At 37.7% G+C, this 18103-nt stretch overlaps 1 protein-coding gene across 2 annotated transcripts in view; it reads left to right on the top strand.

Annotated features, from left to right (window-relative positions):
- MAGI2 (membrane associated guanylate kinase, WW and PDZ domain containing 2) overlaps positions 1 to 18103 on the top strand; it is a 760760-nt gene that overhangs the window by 498916 nt on the left and 243741 nt on the right. For both annotated transcript variants that reach the window (XM_074161622.1, XM_074161614.1), the window contains exons 4-5: positions 3590 to 3805; positions 14080 to 14293. In XM_074161622.1, the coding sequence (XP_074017723.1) occupies positions 3590 to 3805; positions 14080 to 14293 (430 nt within the window). The remainder of the gene's footprint in view (positions 1 to 3589; positions 3806 to 14079; positions 14294 to 18103) is intronic.

Here is an 18103-nt window from a genome sequence, read left to right as displayed (position 1 = left end):
TTTCATTGGGCATCCTCTTGTTCTCATGTAGTGAGAAGCCAAGCATCCATTCATTTATTTTCTAGGCACTTTCCCAGGGTTCTCCTGATTTTATACATATCTGCCATATCCCCCTTCAGTTGTCCCCTTTCCAAGCTGAAAACTCCAAATCAATTTAAGCAGTTCCAAGCTTTAATTGCCCTTCTTTAGTTCCCCCATGTAATTTTTGAGAGGCAAGTACCAGAACAGCAGGCAGTATACAAAAGGGAGTGGTTTTGTATAGTGCTATAAAGGTGTTTTCTGTTTTGTGCTCCATTCGTTTTTTTAAAGCTCCTAACTGCTGGGGGTTTTGACTGCCAATGAGCATGGGATTATGTTTCCTTTTGGTAAGCTTTATTTTTTTTTTATTAATTCATATTTTAAAAAATTAAACACAATTGAAATTATTTATTTGGTGTGCTTTTTGTACCCACAGGAAGCTGAATTTCAGTACCTTATGATTAGTGTTCCAAGAGTAACCTCTTGAACCAGCCCTGTCCTTTGCACAGGCAAGATGAAAAGGAGGTGATTTTATCAGAGATTTCCCAAACAACATTGCAACAAAAGTTACAGTGTTTAAACATTTAGTTTCTGCATTATGCCTAGATATGACCATCGAGCCTTCACGAGAGAGTTTTCCATTAGCTTTAATGCTGATTTCTAAGGCTCAGGCAAGGAATTTCAAGGGACGGAGAAACTCTTTTTGTTAGAAGATACAGTTTACATTGATTCTATTTTTTCTTTAATGGAGCATTGCTTCTTCATTGAAATGGCTGGGTCTCTCATCTTATATGTTTTTTCCTTTGGAACTGTATAGACTCTTTTCATAATTTTTATGATGCACTGATTATGTCCATAACTGTAGACCAGTTTCTTATTTTCATTTGCACTGTTTATGCATATATTTGAATTAAAGATGGATGGATGGATGGATGGATGGATGGATGGATGGATAGACAGATAGATAGACAGATAACAACTAATAATGCAAAGCTCACTTTTAAATCAATGGTTACTGGATTATAAAGCCTATAACGTGTTACGTTAGAGGACAGAAGTTGGAAATTATACTGCATTTTCAGTTTGAAACTGAGTAAAATCTTCTTTGGTTCCTAATCTTAAATGTGCTTTTTTTCATTTTTTGTATTTTTATATATGTCATATTCATATAATTTTTTTTATTATGACTTTTGTCTTTGTCTCCCACTAATGCATACAGTCAGTCGAAGTGAAAAAACGTTTAATATCAAAAAATAGAACAAGCATGTCCTTGATTTAAAACATGTTATTACCTATTCAGGTTATTAGCATTACTGCTAATTAGAACCGCACTCAATTTTGTATGACAATGGCAAAACTAGGAACAAAGGAAAAAAATCCAAGGTACTGCAGTTTTAGTTTCACAGTTCGTATCACACTGGTCCTATAAGCCTGGGATTTGTGTGCTGATATTTATTAAATCAGTGCGTACTTCACAAATTTTGTGAAGCTTATGGCATCTGTGGCGCTGATTAACATTCAGATTGGTAAAATGGCCAAGGACACCTAAGGGTCAAGGAGGAATTTCCTTTTTTCACAATATATAATATTTCAGACATGCAATCTCACCAGTAAAGATAATGTGCTCTTAAGGAAAGACAAAAGTAGACTTCCAACTGAGCACCGCCTTCAAGACTGTTGGTTTTCAGGTACTCTAAAAATACCCTGCACTCTCAGAGCTTAGAAGTTTGATTGTGACCAGATCTGATTTTGACATTTTTTGGAGGTACAGTTTTGAAAGTGGATCAATGTAGATTTCCTTTCCCCCCTTAGACCCCAAATCCTGCTCCCCTGCTTTAACCCATGGAGAGAAAGAGAACTCCTGCAGGCTGTGGGAGGGCAGGTCACAAGCAGGCATACTAAGGCACAACTGATTGCCCTGTTGGCATCGGGGCTCTGTGTTAAACCTGCTGCCATCTCATAAAATCAAAAGAAAAGGTTCAGTGAGTCCATTTTTCATTCTGCCATCCCTAAGCCCAGAGTAAGTATGAGGGCCATTTAACACAGCAATTTTTTCTAGTGTATTACAATTACAGAAACATCTGTTATGAATATTGTTTTGCTAAACCACTGCAAAAAAAATTCATAGACTATTCAGTACTTGCAAGATGGCTCAATTACTTACCTATATTGAGGGTGTCGTGTGGCTGAACGCTGTAACTCACTGGAAACACACAGGAATACTAGTACCAGAAATAATTTTTACTCTGCCTGCAAAATGCAGCCTATGATGGTTTACTGTGCAGATATAATATATTTCTTTATCTGTGTCACACTTATATGTGATTAAAATAGTTTTTTGTAGTTGCCAGTATTATTTGATTACACAGAAGCCCCAAACTGTGGGATAAGAAATAAATATGGTCATACAGTCTACAAATATCTTCAGCAACTTAATATTCTTACATAGGTGCTTTTTTTCTTTGGACACTATTTTTAGTTTCCCATGCTAACTGCTGAAAATCTACTTGTAAGGCATCGCATTCACTGCCCTTCAATGCAACTTGCAGATGAAAAAAGATAACTCTGCATAAATAGCATGTTTTTATCTTTATGTCTTATATTACTTTTTATGCTTGCTTCTAAAGAGGACTTGCTATTTTTTTTCAGTAGTATTTTATTTAATTTTTGTAATATTTTATTTTTAACCATACTTTGAAAGACAAATTTGAGGTATCAGTAAGAATCCAGTTTTGAGACCAGATGTGCTAGAAATGCAAACATACAGATTTTGATAGATAAGATCAGACCGTGGTCCATCTAGTCTAATAATCCTTCTGACAGAAAGAAGGATTCAGAGGAAGTTGCCAGAAATTTCATGAGAGACAAATAGAGGATAATCTGTCAGGCACCTTAAGTCTTCTCAGTATTCCTTAGTACTTTGAGATAATTTTAAACCCTAAAGCATAAGGTTTCAACTTTCTTTGAAAATACATTAGCATTAACTATTACAAATCTGGAGTTCATGAATAGCAAAAATTTGACAAATGTGAAAAATGAGACATTGCAAGCATTACTGAAAACTGCAAATCTCTGAATCGTTGAACAATTATTACTTCCTAAGCAGGTGAGATAATTTGTGGGGTGTGAAAATGACATAACATAATGAATAGCCAATATTTCTATGGTCTTTTTGATCCTTCAGAAACTGTTATATTGTGGCATAAATGTTACAAAACTAATTTGTCCTAACTAATGATTTGAAATAAGAAAACAGCTCTGGTATGCTGCCTATTTGTCAGGTATTTGGATGAGAGGAATGTTAACCTACCGTATTAAAGTTTCAGGAAGTGTTAATATGGTATATACTTGTGAGCATGATTTGATCACTAGCGCTACCACCATGAAAATTAGTTACCATTTCATGAAAGGTGAATATTTAACTTCACAGAAAACATTTTGAACACATCTTTATATTGGTTGATGAACCAGATCCTACCTCACGTAACACCATTAATCTGAGACAAAAGAAGAAGAATCAGCATATGTATTTCTGCAAATTTATCTGCTATTCCTTTCCTTTTCTTTCCAGACAACTATTACGGCACTCCCAAGCCTCCAGCAGAACCAGCTCCATTGCTGTTAAATGTAACAGATCAGATCCTCCCAGGTGCCACTCCCGGGGCTGAAGGCAAACGTAAAAGGAATAAGTCTGTGAGCAATATGGAGAAGACAGGTATTGAGCCGCCGGAGGAAGAAGAGGAAGAAAGACCTGTGGTCAATGGAAATGACGTGACAGTAACACCAGGTCTGTTCTTCCTTCTTACTTTGCAATGCGTTTCTGTTATTCAGAGTCCTCAGTTACCTTCTTCTGCAGTGAGAATATGCATGTTCAGGTAAGGATGTTCTTGCGAGACTGAAAGCCAGGAATCCTGAATAACAGAATTTCTCTGAAGCCTAAAACACATTACTTAACCTCCATTTTGGGGAGTCATCTCATTTATCTCAGCTACCGTAAAGATACCTGTCTCTGAACTAGCCCCTCTTTATACACCAAAGACAAAAATAATCTGCTTTCTGAATACAGTTCATGAGACCTGGTTTAGATTTCTAGATTAGGAAATCAGTCACAAGTGCCTGTTTCTCTCCATTGACTATAGAGGGAGTCTAGAGAACTATAATTTGGTCAAATGCATCTCATCTCTGTGTTTCAGGTCTCCTTGTTCTCAAATGGTGATACTCACAACAAAGTTCACTACATTATAAAGTGAACTTCTGTAAATTGTTATGAAATCTTAGCAATATTGTGGAAGAGTAAAGTTGTCATCATATTGACAAATTTGTGGAAGCGACGATGACACTTAGCTGGCAACACTATCAGGAAGGACCCTTTACAGCAATGTTCCAGAGCCTGCATAACGCTGACAAGATTTCAGATGTCTAGTTCTAAAAAGCAGCTGTTGTTTTACCCCTCAGATCATAGTTCTTCAGAAAAAAAGGGGCTCAAGATACTGACTGGTATCTTGAGTGGAGCACTCCAGCCTTTTCCCAAGCAGGTAATCAGCTTCCCCTTCAATGCTTCAGCAAGTCATCATTTTACATTACTTAATCATTTCTATTCTGAAATACCATTTAAGAAATGATTTTTTTGTTGTTGTTCAAGTAGGAAATTAAAGAATTCAGACTTTTATATCTCTCTGAGAAATAACTCTGTGAATCCTTTTTGGTGAACTGAGAAATTCAGAAACATATTATTGAAGTAGAAGTCTTTAGTGATAATCATATGGATGAGAAGATAAAATAGAATACTGCAAGTTCTCTAAATGTATAGGTTAATGTGAAACAAAAATTCTATTACCTGATCTTCTAAGCACTGTAAAAAGGATTTTCATAATGCAGATTCTCTATATACTTTTTATTCTCCTACTGCATTAGAAAGTATATCAAATTGAGTGTCTTTCCCATCAAGGGTGTTTTTGCTACATTCTTGTCTGTAGTTGTTGCCTAACGTTACATGTAAGGGCAAATCCCTGTGTAGAATCCATCCCCACGTACAGGGGGTGTAGCAGGGAGCAGTGGGGTGAGAGTGGATCTTCTTGTCCCCTCTCAGCTCGTCAAAGGGCCGCAGCATTACTCCCTGGCTGTTGCCATCCCATGTTGTACGGGCCTTGCTTGTCCCTTCTACACAACATTGCATCTGTCGGCAATGCTCTGGCACTTAGTGCCTTTCCTACACAGCTAAGCAGAAAAGGATGAAGCCCAGAAATCCTTACATAAAACATCAGCACTGGCTCTGTTGCCAGGATACTTCCACAGCGAAAGAGGCAAAGGCAGGATTTGGTCTCTGATGTGTGTTATAGAAATCATGAGAAAGATCATTCTTTGCAGTTATTCGAAATATGCCACATAAATGGACCATTGCCGGGGAGCAATTTCCAGGCCAATATGTTTCGGCTCAAACTGGAGCAAGAGGCAATGTTTACCTGCTTTTCTCTATGCATTGTACACCCATAATTTGTTTCTCCCAGGCAAATTCCATGTGAACGATGACAAGGCAGCACCCAAGAAACGGGCACTGGCACGTGCTGTGTTACAAAATGAAATACACGAGCATCATCGGTGTAAGGCAGCCCCCCGCCTCCCCCTCCTCACCCCCACAAAGTCATTCCTGTAGGTGTGGCCAGCAGAACAAGCAGTGCCTGTGTTGGCTATCATGGTTTCATAAGCAGGGTTTTGTTGTTCAGTTACACTGATTGAGGACTTTGGGGATTGTAGCAAAGCAGCTCTGTACGTACATGCTGTGTTGCCTTTGTTGGGTAGTGTAGCTCCCACGGACCCTGTTACTGCAGTCATTTTCTCTGTGAGCTGACAGAGTCTCAGCTACTTCTAAAATGTGTGTGTGCATTTGTAGTTTGTGTCTTTAAACAATCAGGAAAAACAGAATATGTTAATTTTTTTTTTTTTTTTAAACTCTTGGTGAAGGGAGCAATCTAGTTTTTATAAAGAAGTGATGAAAGTATTGTTTTGATATTTGTTATCGCCAGTGCATTTAGAAAGTGTGTTCTATTTTAAATGCTTCACTTCTAACTGGAGTCTTTTATTAAATATAGGACTCTTGGGACATCCGAAACATTGGTACATTTTTTTATAGATGCTCAGCAACTTAATGACTTACTAACTGCCTAAGGTATCAGAGTCTGGCAACTGAAAGGACTACTGTAGCACCTAGGACTGCTAGGTTGAAATAGTAACAGATCTAAGATGAATCTGAAGAAAATAAACCCATCTTTATCAGACCAATAAGTGACATTTGTAGTTGCAGAGATCTCTGTGCTTTTGGTCTAATTTTTCCAACCACTTTTTAGTGTCTGTTGAGATAAACTGTGCATCCATTGAGCTTTATTGGTAGGAATAAATTTTCATTAATTCACTTCCACATACCTTGCTTAATAGGCCATCAGATTTCCCTCAGACACTTGTATATGGACAGACTGGAGATCTTCAACTATGATCGATAATTGTCTTCTTATTAATTTGTGCTGCCCAATGTGTTTATTATCTCTGATTTTTGTCACCTGTCCTCAGCCCAGAACGCAACAGGAATCCTTCTCAGTTCCTCAGGACGGAGCTTTTGGCCATTTTAGAATGGAGCACTCTCAGTCCTTCGTCCTGGATCAAGTTCTCTCAGGACAAAATAGTATTAATTGGGAGATGGGATTTTTCTCATCTAGCTTCAGTAAATTATATGCCTAAGTGCCTTTTTGTTTGAGCTACTCCTCTCTGCTCTCTTTATATAAAATAAGGAGAAAGAGGCAATTCCAAAGAGAGGATAGCTGGTTTAGATACCCATTTTAGGGGATCACCTCTACAATCGAGAATGCTTGATTCAGCCTACAGATACACAAAAGCCTACTTGGCTAAATTTAAGTGAAGAATCCTACTATTTGCCAAGCAGCATATGAGAGACACAATCTACAGATTAGCTGTTAAGGTGGCCAAGTCTAGAGTTAGCATTGGATTTCTCACACCTAGTGCAATCGCCCACTTTACTGGACTTCTGGCTGCTCTGGGTTGGGTCTCTGCCGTTCACTGGTTTGAGTGAGACATCTTGCACATGAGAAGCCTTTTCTGATGGACACTGTGTTGTAATGAATGATTTATGTAAAACTGATGCTTTGACAAAAGAGATAAAAAGAGTCTTGGTTAAATTGCAGCCTTCTTGTCAGACATTCAGTTGTCACTGCTGTTGCTGTTTGTGTCTGCAGAGAATTAAGTCAGTCTCCTTCACAACCAGCATCATGATTTGGCGCTGTGTTGGTCATGTCACATTTCCTTCACACTTTTGACTGATTAAGTGTTTATCATCCAAACCATAGAAGAACCACTTTAACACTGAAAGAATGCTTATGTATGTGCATTATTCTGACATTACTTGAGCAATGATAAGTTGCACCCAGAGAATGAAAGTTCTGGCAGGCTCAAATTAATTGAGGGATAAGATATGACATAAAGTTTCAAAATAATCATTCCATGCCTTAGGTTCATAATGAAGCAAAAGGCTAGAGTCCCAATGCCGTCAATCACCATGCAAGGTGCAGTAGTCCTAGGCAACAGGTTGAGCTTATTCTTTTATTATTACACAGCAAAGACAGCCAGAGGCATGAAAATAACACATACAGCATCCAAGAGCCATGAGATTTTAAAAAATACAAAAGTTGGTATCCATTGATATTTCTATTGTAGGTGTGTTCTTTAAACTTAGTTTATCACCACCAGGTCACAACCTATGGCCTACAGAATACCCTATGGTTGCCAGGTCTCCATGTCTCCTGTTTTCCTTCCCCCACATCAGCTCCCAGCTCTCCTTGTGGTAGTAGTCAGTGGGAACAGTGCCTCCATGCAAAGCCTCCACCAAAATCCAAATACGGCTACAGCTCTGTGGGAAAGGGAGCATCTCCAAGGCTGCAGAGTGATTATTTTCACAGGAAAATAGATGCACATAGCTCAGCAAACATGAGTTAGACTACTCTTGTATCCAACAGTTATTTAAAATGGATGGACTCTTTCCTGTGCAGAATTTAACAAATTAGTCATTTACATACAATAAGGATATAAAGAGCTGCAATATTTTCTTTAAGAGCTGCTAAAACCCCTCCATAAATTACTATTTAATAATATTTCCTCTAATTTCTTCTCTGCTGATATTGCTTAGGTCATGTGAGTTGGTTCTTTTGGAAGAAAAGAACAAGTTTTTGAACTCTTGCATGAATAATCTGCAGCATTAAAATAAAGGAATAAAGCAACAAGTTTTATTATATGTTTAGATGGCAAATATCAAGAATTAGACTGTAAATAATAGAAATAATTTAAAGTGCAAGCAAAACAGATGGTGAAGGCTCCAATTCTGAGACTATCATGATATAACTACCAGTTATTATAAAAAAATGGTCACCATATTGTCTAAGAGCTGTGTAGAGAATATGCCATATCAGCCAGTAATATTTCAACTGCTAGTATTTGGAGTTGGAGTATGACAGAGATGAACTTACAGTATTTAATGATAAGTAGGTATTTTTAACATACACATTATCTTGTTCTCAAAGTTCTTTGTATTCCACAAAGTTCTTTGTATATGCTGGTAACTTGCTGGTGCTTTACTGGTGCCTATTCTGTCACTTCCCAGGACTCTCACTCTTGAGATACTGTACTAAACAGCTTTTAAAAACTGGACCGTGTAATCTGTTTTGTAGTGAGACAGCAGCTCCAGCAGGCTATTTCACTTGATGTAAAGTCAATTGATTGGTTTTTTAGTGACAAAAATAATTCTGGACTCATATTATGGTACAATGTTAGGACCTTTTTTTATATCATATATTGCCTGAGGATAAATATTTGTGTTCATAGTGTATTACTGTAGTATTTCAAATTTTATTTGTACATTTAAGACACTGCTAGTTTTTAACCAGAACTCCTGTTTTTTATCAAATCAAATATTACATATGAATATGTATTAGCAGAAAGAAAACCAGTATGGTGAATACCTACCTTACCTGGAGTATATGAATGATAGCTATATATAACAAAAGATAAGATGACATTGTAGGGCTGTATTCCAGGTAAATGTGATAAATGTCCAATTTGTAAAACTTAATGTTATAAAATGGCATTAGGCAATTCTACCTTAATTGCTTGGGGTTTAGTCATCATGATGCCTTCTCCATTATCAAAGCAAGCTATTAAAAGATAATAATCCAGTAATTAATATTTCATGAGATTGGCTTTAAAATAATTATATTTTTAAGTTGTTAAATAAGCATCAGCTTCTTTTTTTCCCTGCTATATTTTGATGGCAATCTCTGTCTTAGACAGGCTTAGAATACTTCTTCTAATCCTCAAGGCTTAATGTTCACGTTTTTTTCTGCCATCGTGATGGTCGGGCTTTGTTAACATAGTTATTGAAAATCAAGAATCTGACCTCTTCAGACCTGTTAAAAATAAGATCTTGAGGAAGAACACATATTACAGATATCATGGTAAAATCCCACGACACAGCAATGTCACCACATCTGTGTCCTACCAGACCAACTGATTGATCATTAGCCATTGTGTGTGATGCACCTGTGCTCTAAATCTATTTGTTCTACTGTGGTCATATGTACCATGTGGCCTTATGTCTTGTCTTCAGTTTAATCTGTACAGCATCCTTATCGTAGTAGAAATGTGGTGAAGACTGAAGGTAGCCTCAGAATACAACTCACAGATCTGTCAATGATGCTTGAGATGGATGAGAACTTACTTTTGCTTTGCAGAGATAAGAACAAAAAACCCAAAGAATTTATCAGCAATTACATTGTCCTGTTCTCATGGGAAGTGGAGACCATATATCCTCTCCGCTTTGCAGGAAACTTTTGCATATTTGAAAGTGCTTCCCCTATCCATCAGTCTTTTCTCTTCAAGACTAGAATCACTTGTTTTTCAATCTTTCCATATTTCCAATGTTTGGGGTTTTTTTTTCCCTTCCCTTCCCTTCCCTTCCCTTCCCTTCCCTTCCCTTCCCTTCCCTTCCCTTCCCTTCCCTTCCCTTCCCTTCCCTTCCCTTCCCTTCCCTTCCCTTCCCTTCCCTTCCCTTCCCTTCCCTTCCCTTCCCTTCCCTTCCCTTCCCTTCCCTTCCCTTCCCTTCCCTTCCCTTCCCTTCCCTTCCCTTCCCTTCCCTTCCCTTCCCTTCCCTTCCCTTCCCCTTCCCCTTCCCCTTCCCCTTCCCCTTCCCCTTCCCCTTCCCCTTCCCCTTCCCTCTGGACTGTTTCCCATCTTCTTTGACATGAAATTCTCAAAACTAGGCATAGTATTCTTAATTAAACCTTACTGTAGCTGAAGGTTGAAGGACTTATATCACATATGCTTACTGATTCTTCCTGTTATGGTGCTTGTTTCTCTTTTGCAATAGTATCATTATTGACTGAAGATGATGTCTAGGCATCCTTCACACACCCCCATACCCCCATTGGGTTTTCAGTAGTAATTCTGCTTAGGCATTTGGTTCCCGTCTTGTATTTTTACAGCTGATTGTGGCATTTTGCACAGACAGATGCCACATTTTGGAAAGCCAAGGCAAGGGAGAGAGGGGAATTTGGGAATGGTAGATAAGGGGGAGGGGACTTCAGCTCCCCTGGCATCCCACTGCTCTGCTGTGGGATGCAACTAAGCAAAACTTGTGCTTCTGTCCCTTGCTAATTCATTATTTCCCACAGACAGATTCACATTTCCAAACAGCATAAAGTGATTGTAATACCACATAGTTCAAGTATGAGTTAAGATTTAGCAGCATGAGCTGCATATGGCTGTAGAGTTATAGACCATCACCCTGTTCAAAACCGGATCTATTTTTTTTTTCACACTATTCTAAAAGGCTGTATGTGTCAGTGTCAAAAGTCCTTTTTTAAGATCACGAAAGCTATATCTACCATTTTTCCCCAAGGAGCAGCACCTGTTACTCTGTCATGAAAAGAAATAAGATTAGTTTGGCACAATTTCTTCCTGAAAAATCTTGACAATTATTTATCACCTTTGAAGAGCTTACATGTAGGTGGTTTGATTGCTGGTCCCAATGTCCTTCTCAGAATTAAATATAGAAAGATGTGTAATTACAGTTTCATGGGTTTTCCTCCTCCTCTATTATAAAAAGACATAATGGCCTAATTGAGCGAATTATTTCAAAGGGAACTTAGGTGCTCAGAAATTAAGAATATAAAACTATCTAAAAACCCAAATTATAGATACTTTGCTGAAACCAGGACTGTGTCTGTCCCTTCTAAGTTTCTTTTCTTCTTGAAGTCTCAAAGGTGTAGCTGTTACTAGCCATGAGTCTGCTTCATTGGTTCCTTCAGTAGGCTAGGTTTCATTTCATCAGGCTCTGCCAATTGAGAATGGCTCCTCCATTTAAGTTTAACCTGACCACTTAACTCTGTCCACTTTACTCCACATTCTTTAGCCCTATTGCTGATGTTAATTATGTTAGTCATTTAATCACAGGTAATCTTTTTGCAGTAGTGACTGAGGCAAAAAGAGCGCTAACTGCCTTGTTTTTTTATGCGTCATATATTATTAGCTTTCCTTCCTTCCCACATAGTGGAATGAGTCTGCTTTTGGTCTTCTTATTGTTAATGCATGTACTGAAAGTTTTCTTGTCACTTCTAATGTCCCTGAAAATTCCATTTTCTAGACTGACTGTTCTGCTTTGCTATTACATGCCCATATTGTTTTTCTGTGTTCATCGTTAACAACTTAATTTAGTTTTCACCTTTTGTACAATTCTGTATCAAGTAGCAGACCATTGAAAAGTCATGGCTTAATCAAAATGATCTCTGATTATACTTGCTACGTTTCTTTTTCATTAGAACAATGTGTGCTTGCCCTCTTAGTACTGTTTATGTAATCTTTACCCATTCTCCTGAACTCCTTTTCTCTTACCATTGCTTGCCATAACATCAAATTTAATAATTCCGTACGTTTATTAAAACCTGTTTTTTTTAAGACCATTGTTGTTAAATTTTTTGTTGCTCTTCTTTCTAGCTGTCCTAATCATCACAAATTAGATCATTTCACCCAAGTTGTCTTCCACCTCCTACATGTTTCACACAAGTATCTACATAGTTCTGTGCTCTGGATGCACCATTAGTTCATTTAAAAAAATGGAATTCATCTTCCTGAACTTCATTGTAGACTACATTGTTGGCTTCTTTTAAAAAAGTATTTTCTCCTTTTTTTTTTTTTTTATAATTATCCACAGATTTCAATATAGTTTCCATATAGTATTACTTGGGGCAGGTTTATATATATTTTTGATGATACAAAGCCATATACACTTCCTTCATTCCTTACATATCGTTATGAACAAGCTATAGTAGTCTCAATCTAGTCTCTATTACACTGATTATGCACCGGTTTTGGTTAAATACTGGTATACAACTTCACAGTTTGTTGTCAGTTTTCCTCTGATATTCTTTGTGTCCCTGTGACGTTATCTGTTGGTGAGCTTATGTCACTAGCCTTCACGTAACCTAATGTAAAGCCATGCTCACTAGGTCTGAGATTCATTTCCCCTCATTTTAACTATCTAGAAACTGAGAAACTAGCCTAATCAAGACTAAATTTTGTTTACCTAACTTAAAATGCAGAGTCATTTCAGCCATCTGACAAGGACACCATCATAGTCAGTGGAGATTGGGTCAATATATTAAAATTGTGAATGGATTTTAGTTGCAGTTCATTTGGCCAAAAACAGGGGTCTGAATACTTTTTCAGTGAGATCAGGTTTCATTTACAGAAAAAAAGATCCAAGCATAAGAGCTTCTGTTGTCCACTGAGGCAGCAGGTTACTGTCACATTTTTTTAAGAAATAGTTCCTTAATAGACCATAAGATAAAACGCAGCTTACAAAAACATATATAGTAGACCAGTCAGCCAAATTCATTCACCTCCAAGGATGAAGGAATCTCTTTGTGTAGTAGGACAAGGTCTCTCAAGCATCCTCTATTTGAGCTACTAGTAGTCAAGAAGCGATTGTGTTTTCTCCACTGTCAATAGTTGTGTGCCTGGAAGCCCTGCTATGTCACACTCATTCATGCAGATGAACATGTAAATTCTTAAGTATGAAGGTAAGTGTTCAACAATGTGGATAAGGCACATTTAGACTCCTAGTATTGCACACCTGGTCCCTACTTAGCTGATTTTTTGGAGGTATCTTTGTGGTTTTCTCTTATATTTGTGTTCAGCAGAAGTTTTAACAGGTATCGCTAAGTTCTACGACACTTGCTTAACTAAAAGTATGTGGATTGGACTGTGGGAACTGTAGAGATACTGTTGGACACCACATTTATTAATTTCTGACTTTATGGAAGTAAAATCAATAAAAAGTGAAAGATCAAGTACTGAAAAAGACATGGGAAAGGAAGACTCCTTTCTGAGTATGTTCTTGTGACAGTAAGACGCAACAACATTGGGTATAGAAAACATTTTGCATTGACTGTGGGAAACTAAGCCTCCCACAGGTTATATTGGTAGTAAAATCACAACCACTTTCTATACAGTTACTGTATTGCTATAAGTTGATGGATATCATATTGATTGTTTTGATGTATGGATATAGGTAAGGCAATTAGTGTGTATATTTTTAATTGAAAAGACCTGCTCTCTGTAGTAAAACAGCAAGGTACTTGCTTTATGGGTGTACAGCTTGAAAAGTTAAGACATAAACCAGTAGTGTTGCTGGATACGAGACTGACTTCTGCTCAGTGCTAGCTGTTGGTCTAGAAGGACTCCTGGGACAGAACGAGCCAGAACTCTTTGGCTTGTTTCTTAGCTCTTTATTAGTTTCTTGTTTCAGTTTGGTTTTATTGCTATATTTTCTTTTATTGTGTTCCAGATAAAATGCATCATCAGAGACACCTTTGTGTAAACCCAACAGAATTTTTCTCTTTATTTCAAGACTTGCAGTTCATAGACTATTGCTAGGAGACTTGCAACTGGTAAATTCTCCACCATTAACATGGATATCCAAAACCTGTAATTTCTCTTCTCTTGTAGAATCAAGTGAACATGAAGAGAAGAGTACAGGTGTCTCGGGTGAGGTACCTTCCACCCAACCTTGTCCTGCACCAGGATATACTCAGCCTGAAGAAGCAAAGGAGGATATGGATTTAACAAAGCAGACTAAACCTGAAGAGAATGACGACTTGGGCCCGCTACCTGATAACTGGGAAATGGCTTATACAGAAAAGGGGGAAGTCTACTTTATTGAGTGAGTCTTATTCTTTCTCTTTCTAACAGCTATATCGTTTTTAACTGGGTGGAGAAATGGTTTACATGGTGGAGTGGAGCATTGCACTCCTTCTCATTAAAGCAGCAGGAATGTTCTGGCTGTGAAGGCTCCTGAGAGCTGGTGGCAATCTCTTCGTTACTGACGTACATTGAAGCATGCTGGTTTTTAAGACAGGCAACGGGACTGCTTAGCACCTCAATGGCAGCAATTAAAGCTGTTGCTTCTTCTGTGGAAAGCAAGGCTTTTGTGCTGTTCTGATGCTCATGGGAGAGTAGCGAAATCGCTAGGTTCTTCCTTATGCGGACAGAGGTGGAGAGGGTTGAGCTTTTTGCCAATTTAAAGAAATATAGGCATGATAAAAATTAGCTGGTGAACAGTAGAGGGGGGCCACGCTATATTAGAAATAATAAAATAAATGAGTGGACAATAAGGAGAATTAATTATGTGTAGAAACTTTTTCCTGTTGGTAGGCTATACATACCTGTTGCTACTGTTGCTAATCAGCCAACAAATGGATATGAAAGTTCTTTCTTCTCTAAGTGCAGTCATTAATACACATTTACCAGAATAAGAACACAGCAAGTGAGTGAGTTCATATAAGCACACAAAAAAGAGAGAAAAGGAAAAACATCTTCATCAGCAGAACACTACTACAGTAGCATTTATGTTTCCTTTAAGAAACTGCCTTAAACAATTTGGAGTGTTAGCCATTATTCTGATTATTAGTAGGTAAAAATAACATTTGGTGGTATCACTTCTGCTTTAAGTCCCTAATTTAATGTAAAATGTTATGACTATCACATGAATTGTAAACAAATGATAAGAATAAAGTTTATGGACGTGATTTTTCATAAACACTGGCATGACTATAGCTTCTGGCTTATACAAGGCTGAAAAGAGCAGTAACTCTTAAAACATAAGTGTCTTTGCCGAAAAGGGCAAAAATGTGCTTATTCGAGAAAAAGAGTAATTATTGTAACTTTGCCCAAGCAAGCAGAGAACTAGGATGACCTCAGGGCTAGCTCAAACTCTTGTTTCCTTCTTACTTCACTCCCAAATTTAATTTTTCTGCACATATTGAATGCTCTGACAGTGAGCAGACTGAATTATGTGGCATTTTTATTTTACTTGTTGTAACAAAAACGTGATACGTTTAGGGGGTGAGGGATGGGATGACGGGTGGGTCACTAACACACCAAACTGCAACAGTGGTAAATACCACAGCAGGCAATTTAATCGAAAATAGATGTATATTTTGTAACAAATACAGTGAATGCAAATAGCCCTGCTGCCCTACAGAGCAGCCATTCCACTCCACAAATGCCTTTGATGTTACAGTTTACTTCCTTTCCTGGAAATGCTCTGGTTTACACTGCAGTTCTGACAATGCTCATCATTCACTTCCACTAAATGAATGTTATGTAAAGCAGAGAAATCAATCAGAGGTGCAGACTGGATAGAAAGGCTGTTATAAGGGCTCCATGCCTTTGGGATTATATTCTTGAATTATGTAATTGCAAAAAAAGTGCAATTGCACATCTGTAAAAATACCAGATTATTTACTAGAATCCTAGTAAAGCAACAACTCTTTGATTGTTTGAGTTTTCACACTGCAGTCTTCACAGGGTTAAGTAGGAATGTAATGCTGCGGGGAAGCTGTTAAATTGCCTCTTTGTTTACAAGTCACTTTGGTTAATGGCATGAAGAGACTCCATTTGCTTTTGCAAAAAACGGAAAGATAAAAAGACAACAAAAACCTATTTGTCTAACAACATCTCCCTGAACAGTAGTAAAGATTGTACTAGATTATTAAATAATAGATGAAAAACAAACATTTTTAAAGTGTACATCACAATGGGTGGAAAAAAGTCATACTAGGCAGCAGCTTTTATAGCTTTATTTGAGGCTCATGTGAATTGTGACTTTAAACCCTAAGGACTTCAAGCAGTAAGGGATCTCAAGTTCCAGGTTGTCACAGGTATACCCAAAGGTCTTAGATTTCATGACAGCATTTTCATTCATTCACCTCAAACTAACCTCTAAAATTTGTATGTGAGCTCATTTATCAAAACTACCTTGAGAAGTAACATGGCAGATTTACAGTGAGAGAGGGAGTGACTTCAGAAGAAGAAAGATAACTGTCTGTAGTCAGTATTATTTATTTGTTAATCAGTAATGGCCCAGTTAGCATTTTGTAAAGCACACTGGAAGGAATTTCCTCAGCCTCAACGTCTAAAAAAGAAAAAGATTCGCTGGATGATTTAGAGGACAGTTGTATTTTAGAGCAAGACTTGGTCTGTTTCTTCCTTTCTTTTCCTTTTTTAATGTAGGTGCATGACCTTATGTTTACCTATATTAGCATTCACAGTCAGAACAGGAAGAGATCCTTTCTTACTGCATAATACTTACCACTGTTTTTCAGGAAGAGCTACTTAAGTACATTTCTTGGGCTGTTTCCAGCCTCCCTTATATATGAATCCAAATTTTCAAATACGGGCACACACCACACAAACAGGAGTCCATCTCCTACGTTTGATTTCATTGGGAACATATGCTAATGAGAACATGCAATAATTTAAACGCTGTATATAAATTGGAATACCACCAAAAAAACCCTTCAGTTCTGCTCCTTCTCTCCTAATTTAAATAGGGCTGATGAGTGTGACCTATTTTGGCATGCTCAAATAAATTTCATCACTGATTTTTAATTTTTCCCTTTCCCGGGCCTAAGGAAAGGCTGCAGTTCCCCATAACCTTCAGACCTTACCTTGCCAACCATTCTCAAACCACATTCTAGAGACATGAGTATTGTGTTGTCCTCACAATGTCAGTCAACAAATGTTTACTTTGTTGGATACCGGGCAGTCGATGTTTGCTGTGTTGGTCCAGTGCAGTGTTGAATGAAATACAAAAGGACCAAGACTCTCAGTGCATCTGTTATCATGTACAGTCAACTTTAAATGCGACCCTCGCCCAACTCATCACATACACCAAGGCATTATAGAGTCTCCTGTAGAGATGGTTACACATTATGATACTTATTTATAAAAGGCAGAATTGATTTTGCCTCTCTCTCCAGCCCTTTATCCACCTACAGGCAGCAGAGATCTCTAGAAGGGGTGTGGGGAGAGTAAGATATTCAATCAGGAAGAGCTGCCATTCGTTAAGCTGAGCTACAACTAAGCTTTGATGAATAGTCTCAAGGACATTACATAGCCTGTAACAAAAGCTATTTAACTCTGTACTGTTCAAAAGGACATACGGTTTCCCTTGCTTATACTACATCAGTAATTGTTTTACTAGTGGAAAAAAGTCTAGAATAAACTCAAACCTCTGTAATACATCTTTAAAGGATCATCTTCTTTGGCTTCTGGTGATGATTTTTAGGAGAATTTGGCCACATGAGGTTTAACAAACCACTTCCCGGTATATCTCACAGCCATTCAGTTTCTTCATTTCAACACCTACTTCTCCGTGCAGCGCAGTCAGGCTTTGCTTTTTGGACTTCTTGCAGTACCTTTTTCTAGTTGTTAAAGCTGCTTTTTTTATGAGAGCACCATAAAAGACTAGAAAACAGCTATAAAATAGGCCTCTGCCAAGGACTCTCCTCCTCACAGTAAAAAACAGCCATTATTTTTTGAATACAGCTGCTGCTATTTCAGGTGTTACCTGAAAAGATGTATAGCTACACATTGGAAAAGTAAAATCCTGACCTAGTTTGTTTCTAAGAATATTGCTACTGACTTCAATGGGATCAGTATTTCTTCTCAGTAATTTTTAAGGTAGAAA

Source organism: Numenius arquata, chromosome 2, assembly GCF_964106895.1.
Source record: "Numenius arquata chromosome 2, bNumArq3.hap1.1, whole genome shotgun sequence".
NCBI lineage: Eukaryota > Metazoa > Chordata > Aves > Charadriiformes > Scolopacidae > Numenius > Numenius arquata.
This window is presented reverse-complemented; position numbering and strand designations above follow the sequence as displayed.